This window comes from Culex quinquefasciatus, chromosome 1 (assembly GCF_015732765.1).
Source record: "Culex quinquefasciatus strain JHB chromosome 1, VPISU_Cqui_1.0_pri_paternal, whole genome shotgun sequence".
In the NCBI taxonomy this organism is placed as follows: Eukaryota; Metazoa; Arthropoda; class Insecta; order Diptera; family Culicidae; genus Culex; species Culex quinquefasciatus.
In genome coordinates this window covers 21,084,244-21,104,729 of record NC_051861.1, presented here as the reverse complement: position 1 = coordinate 21,104,729, position 20,486 = coordinate 21,084,244, and the positions used below count along the sequence as shown (strand labels likewise).

General features: G+C 39.3%; 1 protein-coding gene across 1 annotated transcript in view; it reads right to left on the bottom strand.

Annotated features, from left to right (window-relative positions):
• Positions 1 to 19,583: 19,583 nt before the first annotated feature.
• The window catches only part of LOC6037521 (calexcitin-2), a 105,384-nt gene continuing 104,481 nt past the window's right edge, over positions 19,584 to 20,486 (bottom strand). Inside the window, exon 7 of the mRNA XM_038248618.1 lies at positions 19,584 to 20,327. Coding sequence (XP_038104546.1) covers positions 20,217 to 20,327 — 111 coding nt within the window. The 3' untranslated portion in view covers positions 19,584 to 20,216. The remainder of the gene's footprint in view (positions 20,328 to 20,486) is intronic.

Here is a 20,486-nt window from a genome sequence, read left to right as displayed (position 1 = left end):
CCGGCTCCGAATCCGACTCCGACTCCGGGTTATCAGAAATCTTCGGCTCCGACTCCGACTCCGACTCCAGCTCATAAAATTTAGCCGACTCCCGCCCCGACTCCGACTCCAGCTGATCGAGTTTTGACGACTCCGACTCCGACTCCAGGTCCCCAAAAAGATCCGACTCCACCGACTCCAGCTCCGACTCCGACTCCACAGCCCTGATTTTTTTACTATTTATAATTTGAGTATTTCAATCAAAAAACTCTAAATCAATGAAAATTTATGCAAAATTTCGTATCGTTTGATAATCATATTATGAATTTAAAAAATGATTACATTAAAAAATACGTTGTTTTGTGATTTTTTTTTTAGTATTTATACTTTGAAACCATATTGTCAAAAAATATTTACTAAGAGGAAGTTTGAAAATTCAACATAATTTGGTTGGTTTTAGTCAACGTTCGAAATATATTTAATATAAGTTATCGTTCGTTATCGTCGATAAAATTATCGCCGATAGAATTATCGGACGATAACGGACGATATCGATGGATTATCCCGACGATAACGATAGAACTATCGTTATCGTTATCGAACCTCGATAATTTTATCGTTAACAACCTTGATTTTTAGTATGAAAACAAGCACATGTCCGCCTTACCCACCTCTCATTTTTCTTCTTTAATTTTAAATATTTTTATTTGCATTTATCTAGATTAGTTTTTGTTAGAACAAGGCCTTTTCGCGCCAACTATATACAAAAAAATACGAATTCGAAATCGACTTTTTCTGATCATGCTCAAATTTGGTAAAGCTGTTTATACGAATGAAACACGCAAGAATCCCAGATTTCCAAACTTTACAAAACTTACACAACTTTACAATTTTACAAAACTAAGGGGCGGTGCCAAAAAAAGAAGGGATGGTTATTTTTTTCTGAAATTTGGGATTTTTGCAAGTTCAACAGTATAAAAAGCTTTACCAAATCTGAGCATGATAAAAAAGTTGATATATACTTTGACTAGAAATGTTAGTCAAAAACACAATTTGTCATTGTTGATTGATTCAAAATCTCCAACTTTGTTTCGAATATTGAATTAATAAGTCCTTTAGTCAGCGTTCACCTCTCAGAGAGAGCAGACGCATTCTACAGTCTTTAGAAAAAAGTGCGTTCCAAAAGACTGTAATCGGCTTGGTTTTTTGCTGTCCCGTACCTACGGGCTAAGTTTATTGCAAAAGCACCGACCTGCTACATCTAGCAAGATGAGCTCGACAATACGCCGCGTAAACACGTTCAAAATCGACTTCGCTAGTCTTCCGAAAAAACCGCGTTTTGAAGAAATCCATCACTTCGTCAAGACGACCTTGGGCATTCCCAAAGAAAAGATCGAACGTCTCCAAGTCAACCACTACTTTTGGTGTGTGTTTGTGAAGTGTGTGGACCTCGCCACAGCCCAGCAAACTGTCCTGCAGCACAACAACAAGCACGCGTTCGAGATTGATGGGAAGAAGTACACCATCAAAATCCAGATGGAAGATGGGGCCGTTGACGTCCGCCTACACGACCTACCCGAAGAGATCACCAACGATCAGGTCAAAAAATTCATGTCTGCGTATGGCGAGATCCTGTCCGTGCGCGAGCTGGTGTGGGAGGAGAAATATGAGCTCGCAGGACTCAAGACGGGCGTTCGCGAGGTGAAGATGATCTTGAAGCACCAAATCAAGTCATTCATCTCGATCGAGGGCCAACACACATACGTCACCTACATCGGGCAACAGACCACCTGTCGTCACTGCGGCGAATACAGTCACAGTGGCATCCCCTGTACGCAGAACAAGAAGCTGTTGTTGCAGAAAGTGAGCGTCAACGAGCGCCTCAAAGATGCCAAGAAACCAACCGGCAAGTCGTCCTACGCTGATGCCCTCATGACCAAACCTTCACCCCGTTTCGTGCCGGCAGTTCTCGTTGAGGACAACACCGGCATGGACTGTGATGGCGACAACACACACACCGATGCAGAGAACTTCGAGATGACCACCGAAGGGGATGATAGCAGTGGCGGAGGCAGCGGTTTTGCTGCGAAGCCCGGGATCATCATTCAAGACGGCGGGAGCAGCGGCGGCGGCAGCGGCCTCGCTGATATGCTCCAGAAGACGACACCGATCCTGCAGGAGACCATAATCCGCGACGGCGACCAACTATGCGTGTTCAAGACACCACTCACACTTCCACAAGACGGTGACGGCGCAGAGGAATCCGATGGATCTTCTACGTCATCTGCATCGGGTAAGCGTCCGAGAGGCCGTCCCCCCGAAGAAACCAAAGACCAGCACGTAAACACCAACACACCCCTAATTTCCCCTTAACACAATGGATTATCAAAGCTTTAATATTGGTACACTTAACATCAACACTATCTCCAATCAAAACAAAATTAACGCCCTACACAACTTCACACGCACACACGATCTCGACATACTCTTCCTGCAAGAAGTGTACAGCGACGAGCTTATTATCCCTGGGTACACAGTCATAAGCAATGTTGATCACAATCGGAGGGGCACAGCAGTGGCTCTCAAACACCACATCAAGTACACGAACGTTGAAAAGAGCGTGGACTCCAGAGTAATCGCCCTACGCCTGCAAGGGTCGGTTACACTGGTGAATGTGTACGCGCCCTCTGGAAGCCAACAACGTACACACAGGGAGACCTTCTTTAACACCACACTAGCTCACTTCTTGCGACACCAAACCAACTACACTATCTTAGCCGGGGACTTTAACTCGGTGATCAACGCAAGAGACGCTACGGGAGAGGGAAACCACAGCCTTGCTCTCAAAAACACTGTCCAACAGACTCGACTGAAGGATGTATGGGAAGCACTACATGGGACTCGGGTCGAACACACTTACATAACACACAACTCGGCCTCTCGCATTGATCGTGTGTACGTGAGCTCGAACCTGCGGGATCAGCTGCGTACAGCCTACGTGAGTGCCTGCTCATTCACAAACCACATGTCGCTGACAACCCGCCTGTGCTTACCGAACCAAGGTCGAGCGCATGGTATGGGTTTCTGGTCACTCCGGCCGTACGTCTTGACAGACGAAACGATCGAGGAGTTTCAACAAAAATGGAACTATTGGACGCGACAACGCCGTAGCTACAACTCCTGGATGCAGTGGTGGCTGCGCCTCGCGAAACCAAAAATGAAGTCCTTCTTTAGATGGAAGTCTAAGGAGGCGTTTGATGACTTCACTCGAAAACAGCAGCATCTCTACGCGCAGCTTCACCAGGCGTATCGCGCGTACCTGCACAATCCAGACATGCTGACCTCCATCAACCGCATCAAGTCCCAATTGCTTCTACTACAGAAGCAGTTCACTCAGCTGTTTGTGCGTATCAACGATACTCACGTAGCTGGCGAGCCGTTGTCAACCTTCCAGCTTGAGAGAGAACGAGGAAACGCACGATCATCGAGAGCATGGCGAACGACGCTGGCGCCTCTCTGGAGAGTTCAGATGAGATCCAAGAGCACGTGGTCAACTACTACCGAAACCTGTACGCAGAAGGAGAGACGCGAGCAAATCCCGAATTCGACTGCGCTAGGGTGGTTCCACCAGACAGCATCTCTAATCATGCCTGCATGGAGGAAATCACAACAGCGGAAATTTACGAGGCGATCAAATCCAGCTCATCGAAGAAGTCCCCAGGGTCCGACGGTCTTCCCAAAGAGTTCTACGTACGCACATTCGACATCATTCACCGAGAGCTGAATCTGCTGCTGAACGAGGCGCTTCGTGGTGACATCCCCGAAGAGTTCGTGAACGGTGTGATCGTCCTGGTGAAGAAAAAACAAGCTGGAAACTCCATCACTGCATACCGCCCTATATCGCTGCTCAACTACGACTACAAGTTGCTGGCCAGAATCCTGAAAGCGAGAGTCGATCGTGTTTTGCGCGAACACGACATAATCAGCCCTGTCCAGAAATGCTCGAACGGAGACAGAAACATCTACCAAGCAACTCTCTCGCTCAAAGACCGCATCGCACAACTACGCAGCCAACGACTCTCTGGGAAGTTGGTATCGTTCGACCTCTCCAGTGCCTTTGACCGTGTTGATAGAGGTTTCCTCTATCACACAATGAACTCGCTTGGTCTCAACCCCGATTTGGTGAATCTGCTAGAGAGGATCGGAGAGCGCTCCACCTCTCGGATTCTCATCAACGGACACCTCTCTGCTGCCTTTCCTATCCAGAGATCGGTTAGACAGGGTGACCCTCTCGCAATGCACTTGTTTGCTATCTACCTGCATCCACTGCTAGCGAGAATGGAGCGTATCTGTGACGGACCTCACGATCTTGTCGTCGCCTACGCCGACGACATCAGCATGATCACCACCAACGCTGACAAAGCTGAGCAGGTTAGGGGTCTCTTTCGTGACTTCGAAGGATGCTCCGGTGCGATGCTCAACCTACGGAAGACGACGGCCATCGATGTGGGTCACATAAACGATCGAAACAGACTTGCGCTGCCGTGGATACAATCGAGCGAATCGGTTAAGGTCCTCGGAGTGATCTACCTGAACTCTCTACGCCAGATGATCAACAAGAACTGGGACACCTTGATCACAAAAATGGGACAGCTGATCTGGCTTCACAGGATGCGCAGTTTAACACTGCATCAAAAAGTCACGCTACTGAACGTTTTCATCACATCGAAGATGTGGTATCTCTCCTCGGTACTTGCACCCTACAAAGTTCACATCGCCAAGATTACCTCCATTATGGGCAGCTACCTGTGGCACGGCCACCAGGCAAGAGTGCCAATGCATCAACTGGCGCTCCCCATCGAGGGAGGCGGTCTCAAGCTCCACTTGCCTTACTTCAAATGTCGAGCACTGCTGACCAACAGACACCTACAGGAGAGCAACAGCACACCGTTCTACAAGACCTTCATGCAGCGCATCCAGAACCCTCCGGACCTGCACAGGATACCAACTGACTGCCCATGTCTCAAGGTAGTCTGCCAGGAGATTGCCTACCTGCCTGAACAGCTGATCAACAACGCCACTGCGACGGGTGTTCACACGAACCTCCTTCAGCAAGTGGCAACACCAAAAGTCATGTCGAGCGATCCTACCCTGGACTGGAAGCTGATATGGCGCAACATCAACTCCAAGAAATTAAAATCAGCTGAGAGAAGCTGGTACTTCCTACTGGTGAACAAGAAAACCACTCACGGGGAGCTGCTCCATCGGATGAACATCGTCAACACACCGAACTGCGCACACTGTGGTGCGCAACGAGAAGATCTACAACACAAATTCAGCACTTGTTCCAGAGTGGCCGGTGCGTGGAGAACGCTCCAACGCCACCTTGCAGCGGCGGGGATGAATGGCACCACCAGCTTCAACAGCCTTGCTCAACCAGAACTACGAAGATTACGACGAGATGTGAAACACAAAGTGATGAAACTTTTCATCAATTACATCAACTTTATTAATCAATGTAATAATCAGATTGATGTAGATTCCCTTAATTTTCACTTGGAAAATGAAATCTAGAATTCATCATGTAATTAGCTTTTACAAATGACTGAATAAATATTTTATAAAAAAAAATTACGAAAGTGACACATTTTTTCATAAACAAGAATTAAAATCCATTAAAGACAAAAAATCCTAAGTTATTCAACAAAAAGCTCTCTCATCTCTTCAAAGTGGAGGCATCTACCGCTTGATGACGACAAACAGTCAAAGCTTTTCACAACAAGTTATGAATCATGGGGTAGTTATTACAGTGGCAGCCAAAGCTGCTCACTGAAAACGGAAAAACTAAGTAAACGAAACCGATGCTGATTGTGTGAAACGATCAGAAGAGAAGAGGAAGAAAGCAAGAGTCGGCGGGCAAGACGGGGAGACGATGCAACATTTACTACGACGAGTAAATTTGACTATGGCACCATCAAGTAACAAACAGCAGCCGGCAGCACACAACACCACCATTCACTCGGTACTATCACCATCACCATCAGCAGCTGCAGTGGCAGAAAGTGTGGTAAAGGGGAGGGGGGGGGGGGATCTTGACCACCTTCCCCCCTCCCCTTCCCTTGTTTTTACCATGTTGCCAGCTGTTGAGGGGAGTTGTTGTGTGTCGATTATGTATGCTTGCTTTTTCTTGGTTAAACCACCCCTTCCCCCTTGCACCCCCCTTCCACCAATAGAAAAAAATGAATGAAGAGAGCGGGGAGGGGGTGCAACGAAACGAATGTGTGGAAAAAAAGCTAAAAAAAATGCTATGCACAAGACTAGCAATTGAATGATGTTGCCTGCGCTGCCCTGTTTTGTGTGTGGATTTTATTATTTGTTCACCATCATTGGCAAGCAGCTGACACGGGGGAAGCTGGGAAGCTTTGATTCAGGCGCCAATGAGGAATGAAGTAAGGGGAAAGATGAAAAGCGAGAGTGGGTGGATGTGGGAGCGCTTTGCAAAGTAGCATGAGCTTTCATGGTTGGAACGGGAAGGTCGAAATTAAAAAAAATGGTTAACATATTTTAGGAAAGCTTATTTGCTCATTTTTATTTCAGATTGTTACACATTGTCGGTTGCGCAAAAACTTTTTTCATTTTTTGTATGTTTTAGAGGATCGAAAAAGACAACTTGAGCCCCGTAAGGATAAAAAACATCCCATTTTTTTAAATCATAAATTTCGGAACCTTAGGAATACTTCAAACATACGTGGAATTTCCCTAGGATTCCGAATATGTCAAAATTGAGATCAAAAAGTTCCGTCTGTTTGGCATACAGGGCTTAAACTAACGTTGTAAAATGTATGTTATAGAAAATATGATAAAAACTATGCGAAAAACTGCGATTGGCCAAAAAGTAATTTCCGTAGACTTATAGTCCTAGAAATTTTCTAACTTTTGACCTATAGGAGTAAGGGTTTTGGAGACTGTTGCAAAAAGATATTGGGGTTGTAGTTTGGATGAGCGTTTTAGCAGAATGCATACAAAGAGACGAGTTGTTCCTTTTAATTCCGCTATATATATTGGAGTTTTAGAAAAATCAATTTTTAGCAGTAATTTGCAAAAGCTATGAGAAAAAGTCAAGCCAATCCTAGATGTCTATAGCGCATTTTGAATGGCTTCAAAAGACCTTTCAAATGCAACTATGAGAGTTGGAATTGGTGAAATTTTATGGAATTGCAAGCAATTTCAAGATTTTTTTTTTTATATTTATGGACCTCAAATTTCAATTCCCGTTTTACACCTTTTCCCTTTGTCGTAGGGGGCTCATATTTGGCATGAGTTCATCTCATGTATAGACAAACAAACGCTGAAAGTTTCATCCAAATTGTTCTTAGCTGTATCTACAACTTTGCTCAAGACACTATCTTCAGAATGTTGGTCCTCAAGATACTGATTCTAAAATATTTTGTAAGGACAGCTGTCAAAATTGTATGGAAACTTATATGAACAAACCATAGGGGCAAATATGCTTCTTTGGTCATAGGGAAGGTCCCTAAAAGTTTAAGACAAATAAAAAAAAGTAATCGATGACCAAAATTTTTGAAAATAACTCTTCAAAAAATGATTTGGATTTAAATTATACTTTTTTCATGATTTTTTTTTACTGTGTAGAACTTTTTTTCGAAACTGCTGAAAACTATGAATGTGAGTAACAATATTAAGAGTCTGTCTTGGTAGAGACAATTGTCTTCGGGAGAGTTTTAGGTAATGCTGAAGACTATTCAGAAAAAATGGCAGACACAAATTAATTTTGAAATTTTTTTCATTAATTTTATTTCACAAAAAAATCAGTTTCCCTTAATCCATTTTGAGCTATGATTTCAAAAAAAAAATTTCAAGCGAAGATTTTACTCGGAATTATTTTTTGGCTTCAGCAAAAATTAAAAAAGCATGAAAATTAAAATTACGAGCCATGTTTTCAACATTTTAATGATAAGAGCGTTTAAAAATGCATTATACACCTGTCTATTTGTTTTGCAATCATTTGTTTTATTTTTTTTTCAGTGATGAAGAAATTTTTTCTATTGATTTTTTTTGTTTTTGCTGTGGTGTGCATCGGAATTTTATAAAAGTTCAAAATAATTTTAAATTTTATATTTTAATATAAATGTGGTGAAGTCCATGACAACCTAAAGATTTAGCTTAGATTTATCTAAGTTTAAGGAGTTTGATTATTTTAGCTAAGATATCAAATGCGCTTTACTTTCCCACCAGGCCAATGATAATATAAATTTCAAGTATTAAACATCCAGAAGCAAACATAATTATTGCTTCAAGTTTATATTATCATTCAAATAACAATCGACTGTAAAGTATTTCGAAATATAACGTTTACTGCATTTTCATTTAAATAGTATAGGACAAATAGTATTCAAACAGGGTTTGACCCAATTTTACGACACTTCACATTTTGTTTCAAAATTTAGAAAATTAAGTTAAAAATTGGTTGTTAGTTTTAGATGCCATCCCATCTAAAAAAAATAATGGTGCCCAGGGTTACCAGGTCAAAATTAGAAAAATCTGGCAAATTCTTGATAAAAAATCTGGAAAAATCTGGCTGACGAAAATCTAACCATCCTCAATGGTGAAGGGGAGGGAGGATATGAATTATTTCAAAAATTAGAGAATTCAGGTGGTTTAACTGATTTTATGACCTCAACAATGTTTAATAAACATTCTCTCTAAGAAAAATTCATTAAATTTTTGTTTTATTTTTAATTAAATTTGTTCATTTTAATCAAAAAGTTGTTCAAAATCGGCATGAAGTGAAAATTCTGGCAAAATCTGTCAAAATCTGGCACTGAGAAGGATGAATCTTTATTCTGGCTAACACTTGAAAAATCTGGCATTCCCAGATTTATCTGGCAACCTGGCAACCCTGATGGTGCCCAGAAAAAATGACCCCCTGCTCCACAAGCGGAAAAAGATTTGTTGGGTTATTTTAAGGATCTGTGAAAATTTTTAGCTAAATCTGTTGAGATTAACCTATTGATACCCGAGACTAAAGTTGGAGAAAAAATGATTTTCATGCAAAAATGACTGTTCAGCCAGAGGCTGACTTCGAATTCCCTACGTTGTGTTGTTGTTGTTGTCCAGGCGCGTAGAATCTCCAATTGAATAGAAATAAAACAATCGTTTGAGTTGACTGCAGAGCCAACCGTCTCGGACGGTGGTCAGCGCGCGAAGAGGCAGAATATAAGTTTATTGTTCTCGAAAAGGTACAGAAGTAAACACATGGAACGGGCACAAATACCGTCTTGCACGAACAATGACTTTTTTAAATTGCTTATAACTTTTTAGGATCGAGTTTTACAGTTTGGTATGTTCTACAAAGTTGTAGAGCACTAAATTTCCAATGAGAATCTCACTTTTGGAAATTTTTGGATGGAAATAGCGCACCGTGTAGGCCAAACCGTAACAAAGTTGTGTTTTCCATACATTTTTTCGTATCAATGGGTAAATGTTGACCGATTCTGCTAATATTTGACCCAGAGTCCTAAAATAGCTAGTGGAACAATTTTAAGCTTGAGGAGCGAGGTTTTGAGAACAAGTCCCATATTCTGGGCACCCTAGTGCACAGCAATCAGTTGGAAGTTGGTGTCATCTTATTCCAAAATTGACAAACTTACGATCCCAATCCTGCAACAATCTGATTGTAAAAATAGGCTTATTTTGTTGTAAATCGCTTAGTATATATATACCGTACTTTAGGTGATGAATAAAAAACTATATCAATAGTTCCCGTAGTTTTGAAAACACTAAAATATCTGCAACAAAAAACGTGATGGAAAAACTCTGGTTGATGTGCACCGTTAATAACTTTTGTACTAGCCGTATATATTTGGATTTAACAAAATCAGCCTAATTATTTTTACTGTATGATTATTTTAAGCAACAAAAAAGTATTTTTAAATTTTTTTTATTGATTTCGATTGATGTTTACTTTAGTTTAGTTGCTTTACCGATGAAACTTAAATTAATTTCCTTTTTATATTATCTGAAAATGGGGAAATAAATGATAACTGTTTTATCCTCACCTTACTGAGGAAAGGCTATAAAATCACTCGAAAAACGAAATTCTTTATTTGACTTCCTAGACCCACCTTCATGTGTTCATATCGACTCAGAATAAAATTCTGAGCAAATGTCTGTGTGTGTGGTGGGATGTTGATCAAAAACTGGATTATCTTGGCGCTGGCGGAACCGATTTGGATCGTTTTGGTCTCATTCGATTCGTCTTGGGGTTCCAGAGATCGCTATTAAAAATGATAAAGTTTAGTTAATTACATCAAAAGTAATGCTAACAAAACGATTTTAACAAAAGTTCGGAAGATTGTAAAAAGGGTGGTTTTTGTGTCTATTATAAATTTTTAGAGAGGTATTCGAAAGACCTTTTCAAAGAGCTCAAAAGAATGAAGATCTGACGACCCTTTCAAAACTTATAAGCACTTACGTGTTATTTATGAACTTGATGAAAGGCCGGATCTCATATATTTCGATGAAAACGTTGTCCGGATCTAACATGCGACTAGGTAATCAAAAAACCTTTGCAACGAGTTCAATAGATTGCAGATCTGACAACCCTATTAAAAGCAAGGGTCCTGATTTTCGGCTCAATGAATAGAAACCACTCACTCAACGCCTATCCATTCGTCGCCTGTTCTAACCCGCTAGCATTCATGAGCGAATGATACTCGCAAGCAGCCAGCGAGTGGCCCGAACTGTTCACTCAGCGTACAAATACATCGTGAAATTTTTTGCCTACTCCGTCGCTCGACGACACTCACACACTACCATGCTCAGCGAAGAGCCATTCTCACAAATTGCCAGCGCGGCAGTCTTTTTGTCTTCACGCCCTCAGTTTGCCATCAATTTGTATTTTTCTTGGTGGAAGTTTCTTTGAATGGTGTCTATAATGTTATGAAATCAAAATAAATGCACAATTTAGTTGATAACATTGATTTTAGGCAACCCGAATCGATGAGTATAACGCAGCGCATCAGAGAAGAAATGTTTTCAGTTCAGAGTGATCGAGGACGTGTGGCCTGCCTGAGCCGTTCGGAGACTGAGCCGATCAGAGAGAGAAGGAGATTAGAAGAGATAGTGTTTGGGAGCGAATGGTTTGAAAGTGACAAACGGTAGGAATTCATCAGGGCAGTATCGCGTCGCCTGCTATTTGTGCTCGCGAATGGAGTGGTTGATTTTGAGCAATCAGGACCCTTGATTAAAAGTTATAAGCACATAAGTTCCCTGAACTATGAAGATCTGACTACCCAATCCGATGGTATGAATAATTAATCATGTTGATAGAACACTGATAGGTCCGCCCTTTTGAATCTTTTTTGGAAAGCGAAACGAAACTATTGGCACTACGCCCCCCGGGGCATGGCCTTCCTCTAACGTGGGATTTCTGCTCCAGCGCCTCTGACGAGACAGGAGAAACCGGGACCGACGTTTTACTTCACCATCCGATAGAAGCTCAGTGGATAAGGCGGGAATCGAACCCGCGTCTCTTAGCATCATCGGGATCGGCAGCCGAAGCCGCTACCCCTGCGCCACGAGACCCAAAGCATTGGAAAGCATTGCCCTCTAAATGTGAGAAAGGCACCAACCACCTACGGGTGGGTTAAGTAACTTTTAAGAAATGTGTTTCCGACTTCCCGTGCTCAATTATTCACATCTGATGTTGCAAAAATCCCACCACCCCTCTGCCAACCCGCATCCACTTTCAAGAATCAAAAAGTGTGTGTTTTCCGTTTTGTCGATATCAACCCCTACCTCCACCCTTCCGAAACCTTTACTCTAAAATGCAGTGCTCCCCGTACCGTTACAAGCTGCAGCACAGTATAAGTGATTATGTTAAAATTTACACTTCAAAGGCGGAAGTTGTACCGTGTAGTGCCATGTGCTGCCTGCCTGCCTGCCAATCCAGTCTGGGTTTTTTTTTGCTGCTGCTGGATTTGGTCGGGGCTTGGCACTTACTTACACGCGCTCTGCGCGATTATGTTGGACTGGACTAAACATAGTAATTTATTAACAGCTCTGATTTCGGCCCTCGTCGAATGTGTGCAATTTTGCCGACGCGGAACTACCTACCACCGGGACGGACCCTCTCGGCTCCGGGAACATAACCCCGGCTAATGGGCCCATTTTGGGTGCGATTTGGCCCACCTCTGAAAGTGTGGGGGCTTTGGTGGGGATGGGTGAAGTTGTTGTGTAAGTTGATTTGATAACTTTTCGGGTGGTTTTAGGGTCTGCAATGTTGCGCGCCTCAGAATTGAGTGTCTCGCAAATGATTCACCAGGTGCAATATTGAAGCTTGCTTGCTTGCTTGCTCAGAGATTTTGGAATATTGGCTATAGACCTGGCGTATAATTGAACCGGCCCCGTGTCTTAAAGGTTGCTAGTTTTAACTTACAAGCAGAAGGTTCAGGGATCTAATCTCGATTGGTATCCTGAAAAAAAAGATTTTTTTTGGATTGTAACTTTTTTTCTGAATAGTCCTCATCATAACCTGATTTTTTTTATCTTCGAAATCTGGTTTCCCTACAGTCTCGACCTGCGACCAATTTTGAGATATTTTGTATACTCAAATAGGTTGCTAATTGAAAAAGATTAAGTTTGAGCCGTCGCAAGGCAAATATCAGGAACCTGTCCCGGGTTGTTTTAACCATATCTCAACGGATTATCAACGGATTTTTATACTCCATCTTGCATTCAACTGGTATTTTGTTGTTCTTTCAAGGAAAATAATGGATTAGATGAAAATCTAGCTTTTTGACACTAAAATCCAGAACACCTCTGGTGGCCACGGACCGTTACCTTGTTCCAGTACAAATTCGAAAACCGGAATAATTTTTGTATCAAAGCTTGCTGTGTACGCTGACGCGTTTAGAGAGCCTTTGGGTGTTTGAAATTTCTCCCAGAACATTTCATTTCCCTATGTAGGTCCCTAGACGCGTTGTGTTAGGTTGTTCAAAACGTTTTGAATTCAAGCTAACGTCATGATTCGAAATCCGGACACTTAGTAGCATATCATTTTTGTTATAGCAGGCAAAAAATCATGTAATAAGTTGGAAATGTAGAAATATCATCAGGACGTAGTATAAACAGTCAGTTTCAAGAAAATGCATGCAAATTATGTCTTTTCTAACAATTTTTCATCAGAATTTTAAAAATAAAATGACTTGTTGAGCTTCGAATCCCGGACACTGATGAAAGCTGATTCGAAATCCGGACACTTTTGCTTCGAATTCCGGACACACTATTTTACTTATGAATCACACAAATTTGGACTGAAATGTTAGTGAATGGCATTCTTTAGGTCTCAAATAAGCTGTTAACATTAAAACAATCGATAGTTTATATACAAATTTGCTAAAATTTAAGGAAATCGAAACAATAAATTTCAGCTTTGCCTTCCCGGTGCTTCGACTGCCTATGAAATATTTCAAGTGAAATGTTTCGCATTTTTGGTAAACTTATAATTTTATTGTATTTAATTGTTTTGGTATTAACTACAACATTCAAACAAACTTTAAATGAAAGTTAATGATGGAATTTATCAAAAAACACAGTTTTGACATTCACAATGCGAACTTAAATCCAAATAATTGATAAAACAAGATGAAGTGTCCGGGTTTCGAAGCGTCCGGGAATTCTAATCATTACGTTACTTGCTTTAATTGCGGCGAGAGAAGTGAAGTTTTGATTTGTTCGCAGTTTGGATAACTGTTTGCGGAAAGCAATTTCCGTAAACTCATGTTTCTAACCCTTTTTTTGTTGTTGTGTCATCATTTTCAACATCAAACGCAAATTTGACTACTTTTCCAATGGACTTTTATTTCAATTAACATTCAACATTAATATAGATCCAGTTTGTAATTAATCTTTTCTGAAAGTGTGTCGTAATGTTTTTCTTCTTCTTTCTCCTACTGTCACTATTCGTTCGTTTTCAATCATATAATTGGTAATTGGTTCTTCAAATTTGTGCTCGCCGTTCCATCACATTCGCCGACAGTCCGATGTCCGAAAAACTTTGAAAAAATCGCTCCAATCATACCATTCCTTCACCATTTTGCGTGCGTTTTTTTTGCGTTCCGTTGTGCATTCCGTTAAACGATGTGCAAATTTTTAATGGACTGCTCACATTTCATTTCGTTCGATGAAAATCCATTAGCGTTCGTTTTGCGTCCATTTTTTGCCGCTGAACTGTGCGCAATTTTTTCAATTTTTTCACAATGATCGATCAATTATTGTTTTTTTGCTTGGTTTGTTTTGGTATTGACTTACATTTTTCGCACATAAAATTACACTTTGTTTGTCTTCTACTACGTCACATTTGGGTAAAAATCTGTAAAAATTATGCAGAATTTTTTGTTTTGCTAAACTGTCCGACGGAGATTCATTCGAAAGCGATGGAAAGAACAATGGTAGAAGTTTGAAAGAGAGGGGGGAAAGTTTTTGCATCAGCATCGAAATTGACAATTAATTTGCACGATAATTGACTGGAGCTTGGTTGTCACGGTGCACGGCGATTACAAAGCATAACAAACTGTCAGCCACCATATTGGATTAATAAAAAGCGCATTTATTTTACGTAAATTGACAGATTTTTGTTCTACGATCAAACATACTTGCGTGCTCACGGCTACCGGTTCGTTTGCTACCAGGTTCGGTTCGATCTTAAGCCTACCAAAAAAGTTATCAACGCTGGAAATCGCCAGTCGGAGCGCCAATTGCGTAAATTACTTTTGCTTGTAAGTATGTCTGTGTGTGGCATTGTATTGTTTAGTGTTTGTGTGAATTTTAAGAAAGTCAAACGGGATACTTTGAGCTGGTTTATTCAACTTCGGCTACTGATTTTTTAGGAATGTTTACACCATTTGTTTTGGGTGACTCACTCTGTCCAGAGGGAGGCACGCATAATTTGAGTAACGTAACTTTAGGCGGCTTCATTGGCACCGGAAATGGAAAGTAAACAACAAGCAGACAAACGATAAACGATTTTTTTTTGTTTCTATGTAGATATGCCGAGGGGATTCGATTTCATTCTGTGTCTGTAATTTGTGTGTGTGAATCTGTTATTGTGTTTGTGTTGTCGGGTTTTCCAACTTTGGGGATATTTTTTTTACCTACACCACACCTCACAAATTGACGATCATAAGAACTCTTCTCCCCTTTCAAATATATAGTTTTTTTCATTTAGTTCTTTCGTTACCATAGTCTACTTTACAAAGTTTTTTTTATCTCGTTTTCTTCACATAAAGTTTAATCTGCAAAAGTTGAACAGTGTTGTGTTACTAGTTTAACATCATCTGATACATTTTGTCTCTTGTTTTGTTTTGAAGTGAATTGTTTCGCGTTAAGAGATACCAATTGTTTTATTTTTCGCTTAGCTAGTGGTGATAAGGTTCAATTTGTGTGTATTTGTGGAGTTTTTATTTGTTCTGTAAAATGTTCTTAACGGCAGAATTAATCGAGTTTTTTGTTTTCTAATTTTGTTTGTTCGTCGAAAAAGAGAGGTATAGAGATTTGTAAAATGTTTTTTAATTGTTTGAATTTTTCCTTTTTTTTACACAGTACACAGCTAAGTTTGTGGAACTATAGATATTGGTTTTGTATTGTTTGATATATTTTTTTCGATCATCCTTTCCATGCAGTTGGCCACACACTGAAGCCCGGCAATCAATTCAGTATTTACACAGTTATTGATATAGAAATAATAATATGTATTTGAGATTTAGATAAAGCACATCCGGACCAAAATGACTCTTGAGTTAGGTGGCCCTTAACCACAAATAAATAAAATTAATAAAACAATATATGAAAAAAAAAATATAAGAACAACCACGAATTTCATTCATATTTCTTGAAATAACAGAATAATCAAAATGTTGTTTGTTTTCAATTGAAAGTTCAAACAAAAAGATGCCCTTTGAATATTGCTTTTTCCTCAAATAAAGATTGTTGAAACAATAAGGTTTTTCAAAATGTACATTTTTTCATTCCGAAATGATTAAAATTTGCTCAAGTTGATTTTTTGAAGATTTCTGAACACTTCTGGTGGTGCTGAAATAAAAGGTAAATAACTTTTGATATTGCACTAATATGAAGCCAGCCATTACAGTCCATACGGTATGCAGCCTACACACAAAAAAATATTTCCGAATGTTACATCATTTATGATGTAACACTTTTGCACGTCATTAAACATTTAAATTTATATGCAATTCGATGTAAATTTGCAACAAATTAGGGGGTGAGGGGGTAATATGCACCCCCGAGGCAAAATGCACCCCCTGCTTTTCTCGGTATTTGGAAGAATTTTCCGGAAAAAATCATGGAAATTGAAAGCTTAACATTGCTAAACCATGCTGGAAAAATTTGAGCATCGTAGTATAAAAACAGCTTAAGTTATTTGCAAAACTTTAAAATGTTGTGTTTTCATCTAATTTTCATTGAACTTTCATTATGAGTTTTGGACTATTTAAAAAGCATTTATTCATATTGTAAGTGTTGAGGTATATAGTTTTTGCCAAAATCTTCATTATTCTGTAGATTGAGGTTTTGCAGCGCGACTGTGTTTCAAATGTAGGTGGCGCCAAAATGGGGTTACTTGCCAAAAATCGTATTCCTTTCTGCTGGATTGAAGAACAAAACCGCTTATTTATTGAGGTTTTGCAGCGCGACTGTGTTTCAAATGTAGGTGGCGCCAAAATGAGGTTACTTGCCAAAAATCGCATTCCTTTCTGCTGGATTGAAGAACAAAATCGCTTATTTCTCATGATTCCCTGCATCAATCATAATGAAACTGGTGGCAAAAGACGAGAAAAATTTTTTGCTTTAAAATAATGAACATCAATTTTTGGGCGCGCAAAAATTTGTGACCTTTTTCTTTAAAAAACATGATTTGGAACACGAAAAAAATAGTTTCCCCGTATATATCAATGAAATAAACAGTTATATAGTTGATAACAGAGGGGTTAACGTATATTCAACAATTTGTATTAATTTTTGACAGACCTTCTTGCTAAATAGTCCAAATTACTATCTTTTTCTTAATTTACAGTTTTCTCATAGAAAAATCAAACAAATATTGGAAAAATGTACACCAAATTGTTGGAAATAATTTTTCTCATCTGAATCCGGCATAAGTTTTATAAAAATGTTAATTATGAAGGAAAAAACACATTTTTTCAAAAAATCATAGGTTTTCGCTATTTGTTCATAGGTGGCGACATGTGTCTTTTAGCTTTGCTGCAAATTCTCTATCATGATAGAGAATTTGCAGCAAATCTAAAAGACACATGCCGCCACCTATGAAGAAATAGCGTAAACCTATGATTTTTCGAAAAAATGTGTTTTTACCTTCAAAATCAACATTTTTATTGAACTTATGCCGGATTCGGATGAGAAAAATTATTTCCAACAATTTGTTGTATATCTTTCCAATATTTGTTTGATTTTTCTATGAGAAAACTGGACATTTAGAAAACGATAGTAATTTGGACTATTTGGCAAGAAAGTCTGTCAAAAATCAATAAAAATTGTTGGATATACGTTAACACATCTGTTATTATTTATATAACTGTTTATTTCTTTGATACGGGGAAACTCATTTTTCGTGTTCCAAAACATGTTTTAAAGAAAAGTTCACAAATTTTTGCGCGCTAAATGATGTTCATTATTTTAAAGCAAAATTTCTCGTCTTTTGCAACCAGTTTCATTAAGATTGATGCAGGGAATCCTGAGAAATAAGCGATTTTGTTCTTTAATCCAGCAGAAAGGAATACGATTTTTGGCAAGTAACCTCATTTTGGCGCCACCTACATTTGAAACACAGGCGCGCTGCAAAACCTCAATTCCCTGCATCAATCTTAATGAAACTAGTTGCAAAAGACGAGAAAAATTTTTTGCTTTAAAATAATGAACATCATTTTTTGGGCGCGCAAAAATTTGTGAACTTTTTCTTTAAAAAACATGTTTTGGAACACGAAAAAATTAGTTTCCCCGTAAATATCAAAGAAAAAAACAGTTATATAAATGATAACAGATGTGTTAACGTATATTCAACAATTTTAATTGATTTTTGACAGACTTTCTTGCCAAATAGTCCAAATTACTATCTTTTTCTAAATTTCCAGTTTTCTCATTGAAAAATCAAACAAATATTGGAAAGTTATACACCAAATTGTTGGAAATAATTTTTCTCAGCCAAATCCGGCATAAGTTCAATAAAAATGTTGATTTTGAAGGTTAAAACACTTTTTTTTCGAAAAACGCTATTTGTTCATAGGTGGCGGCATGTGTCTTTTAGCTTTGCTGCAAATTCTCTATAGATGAGTCCAAAAACATCAAAAAATGCATTTTTATTTAAATTTTCTGCAAAAAGCGTGGTCGGGGCAAAATGCACCGCTGTGAAGCTCCTTTGTAAAAACAGCGGTGTCATCTAGTGGTGGCTAGTGAAAACTGCTTTTACCCGGTGCATTTTGCCACATGTTGTGGTGCATTTTGCCCCGTTGTTGTAGTGCATTTTGCCCCAATGTTGCGGTGCATATTGCCCCGCATGGTTGTTTGTAATGAATCAAAAATGTTTTTAGAAATTTGATATTTTCGAACAATTTTGAGGTTTTTTAAGACTTTTTTCACATGGATGACGAAGAATAATATTTGTTTTAGAACATCGAACAAAAGTCTTCCACAGTAATGCTGTAATGGTTGAGAAATCACAGTTTTCCCTTAGGGGGTGCATATTACCCCCTCTCCCCCTATACGTAAAAACATGATTTTACGTGTGATTCAACCGTTTACGTCGAATCTCAAGTTTACATCAACTGAGTTTACATGTGATTAATTTTTTCCGTGTCGATTAAATTCACATATTTTTATCTGTGTAGGCATACTGAGGGAATATTATGCGTATGCAGTAAACTCGAAGTGACTAAAGCCTACTGCTAAAATGTATCCACTCACATTTTCATTGTTTTCTTAAGGTTATATTTTTTTTGAAAAATCAAAATTTGAAACTAAATAAGTGTTTTGTAATGTATCAACTTTTTTCATACTTAAAAAATCAAATAAAACTAGCCAAAATGTCGCATTTCTTGTCATACTGATGAGACAAAAAAAAAATCAGCCACTCTTTATTTGAAGATCTTTCAATGCTCCGGAGCCCACTGCATTTGTTTGCCTACATTTTGGCGCATTTGCATACTAGCGCAGAGATGCACGCAGTGCGAGACAAGGAAGGCAATCAAAATTATTTGAATCAATTGTTGTCTTTTGTAATTAAATTTTACCAACAAAACACAAAAAAAAGTTTATTTCTATGAAATTAAAATTGAAGGACTGAAATTTTTATCGACAGCTGGAGCAATATTGATATCGAGAAGACCGAGAGTTGGCTGTAGAAACCGAAAGTAGGGGGGTACAGTATTGTTTGAATACAACTTTTAAAAAGCGATTTTAACTGAAATTAGAAACATTAAGCTTAATAGGAAGTGAGCTATCAAAAGTTTAGCAAAAAGTGTTTTTGTTAGAAATTTTCCACACATCGAAACACTCTAAAAACCAACATCGCACCACTTACGAAAAAGTGCCTTCCACCTCTTTCTTTTGAAGTGATTTATCACATTCCCAGCGCTGACACCATTTATTATAATCACGTTCCTCGCATTCATCCTTTTTGTCACCCCAACCTCCCAAAAAAGGGTTTGCCAAACTGTGTCATAAACGGATGCACTTTTTCTCGCGATGTTTCCATTATTCATGACTTTTAAACGACAACGGCACTTTGGTGTCATTTGGCCGAGGGTGTTTCACTTGCTTGATTGATGCAAACCCCTGGGGGGTCACCGAAATGTGGGGCAAAAATATTGATAAAAGTAGCGAGACACTGAATTGCTTGCGGACCTCGATGCCTTGCTCTGTTGTGTGATGTTACTTTTTTTCTGAGTGCACTTTACGATCATTTATCACGATAACGAAAAAACAAAACTAATGTCTAATCATTTCGATAAAACTGTTTTTTTTTTCTGTGTTCTAAATTGAAAAACTCTGCTTACTTGTCCCTTTTTTCCTATCCATCCGTTCAAATACATATTATCAAATTGCTCTAGCAGCTAGAGAAAGTGATATCGGGAACTTGTGTTGTAGTGTTGCTGTTGTGTGTAAATGTGTCATCGACAGCTGCGTTAAAACGACGTCTTGCCAAAGATGAAGTTACCGGGCGAGGCGGGATCGTCCGACGAGAAGTACTCGCGCCACAACTTGGAAAATTGCTCCCGGTCAACCTCCTCGGAACCCTGGAGAGAACAAGGAAAACAGAAAGAAGTGTGAAAGATCTTATGCCCCAATTTTGTCTTTGTCTTTTAATAATGATTGCAATTCTCGAATAAGATAGGTTCTGTGGACGGACCCAAAATCCAAAGAATCAACAGGGAAGGAAGGATGCGTGGACATAC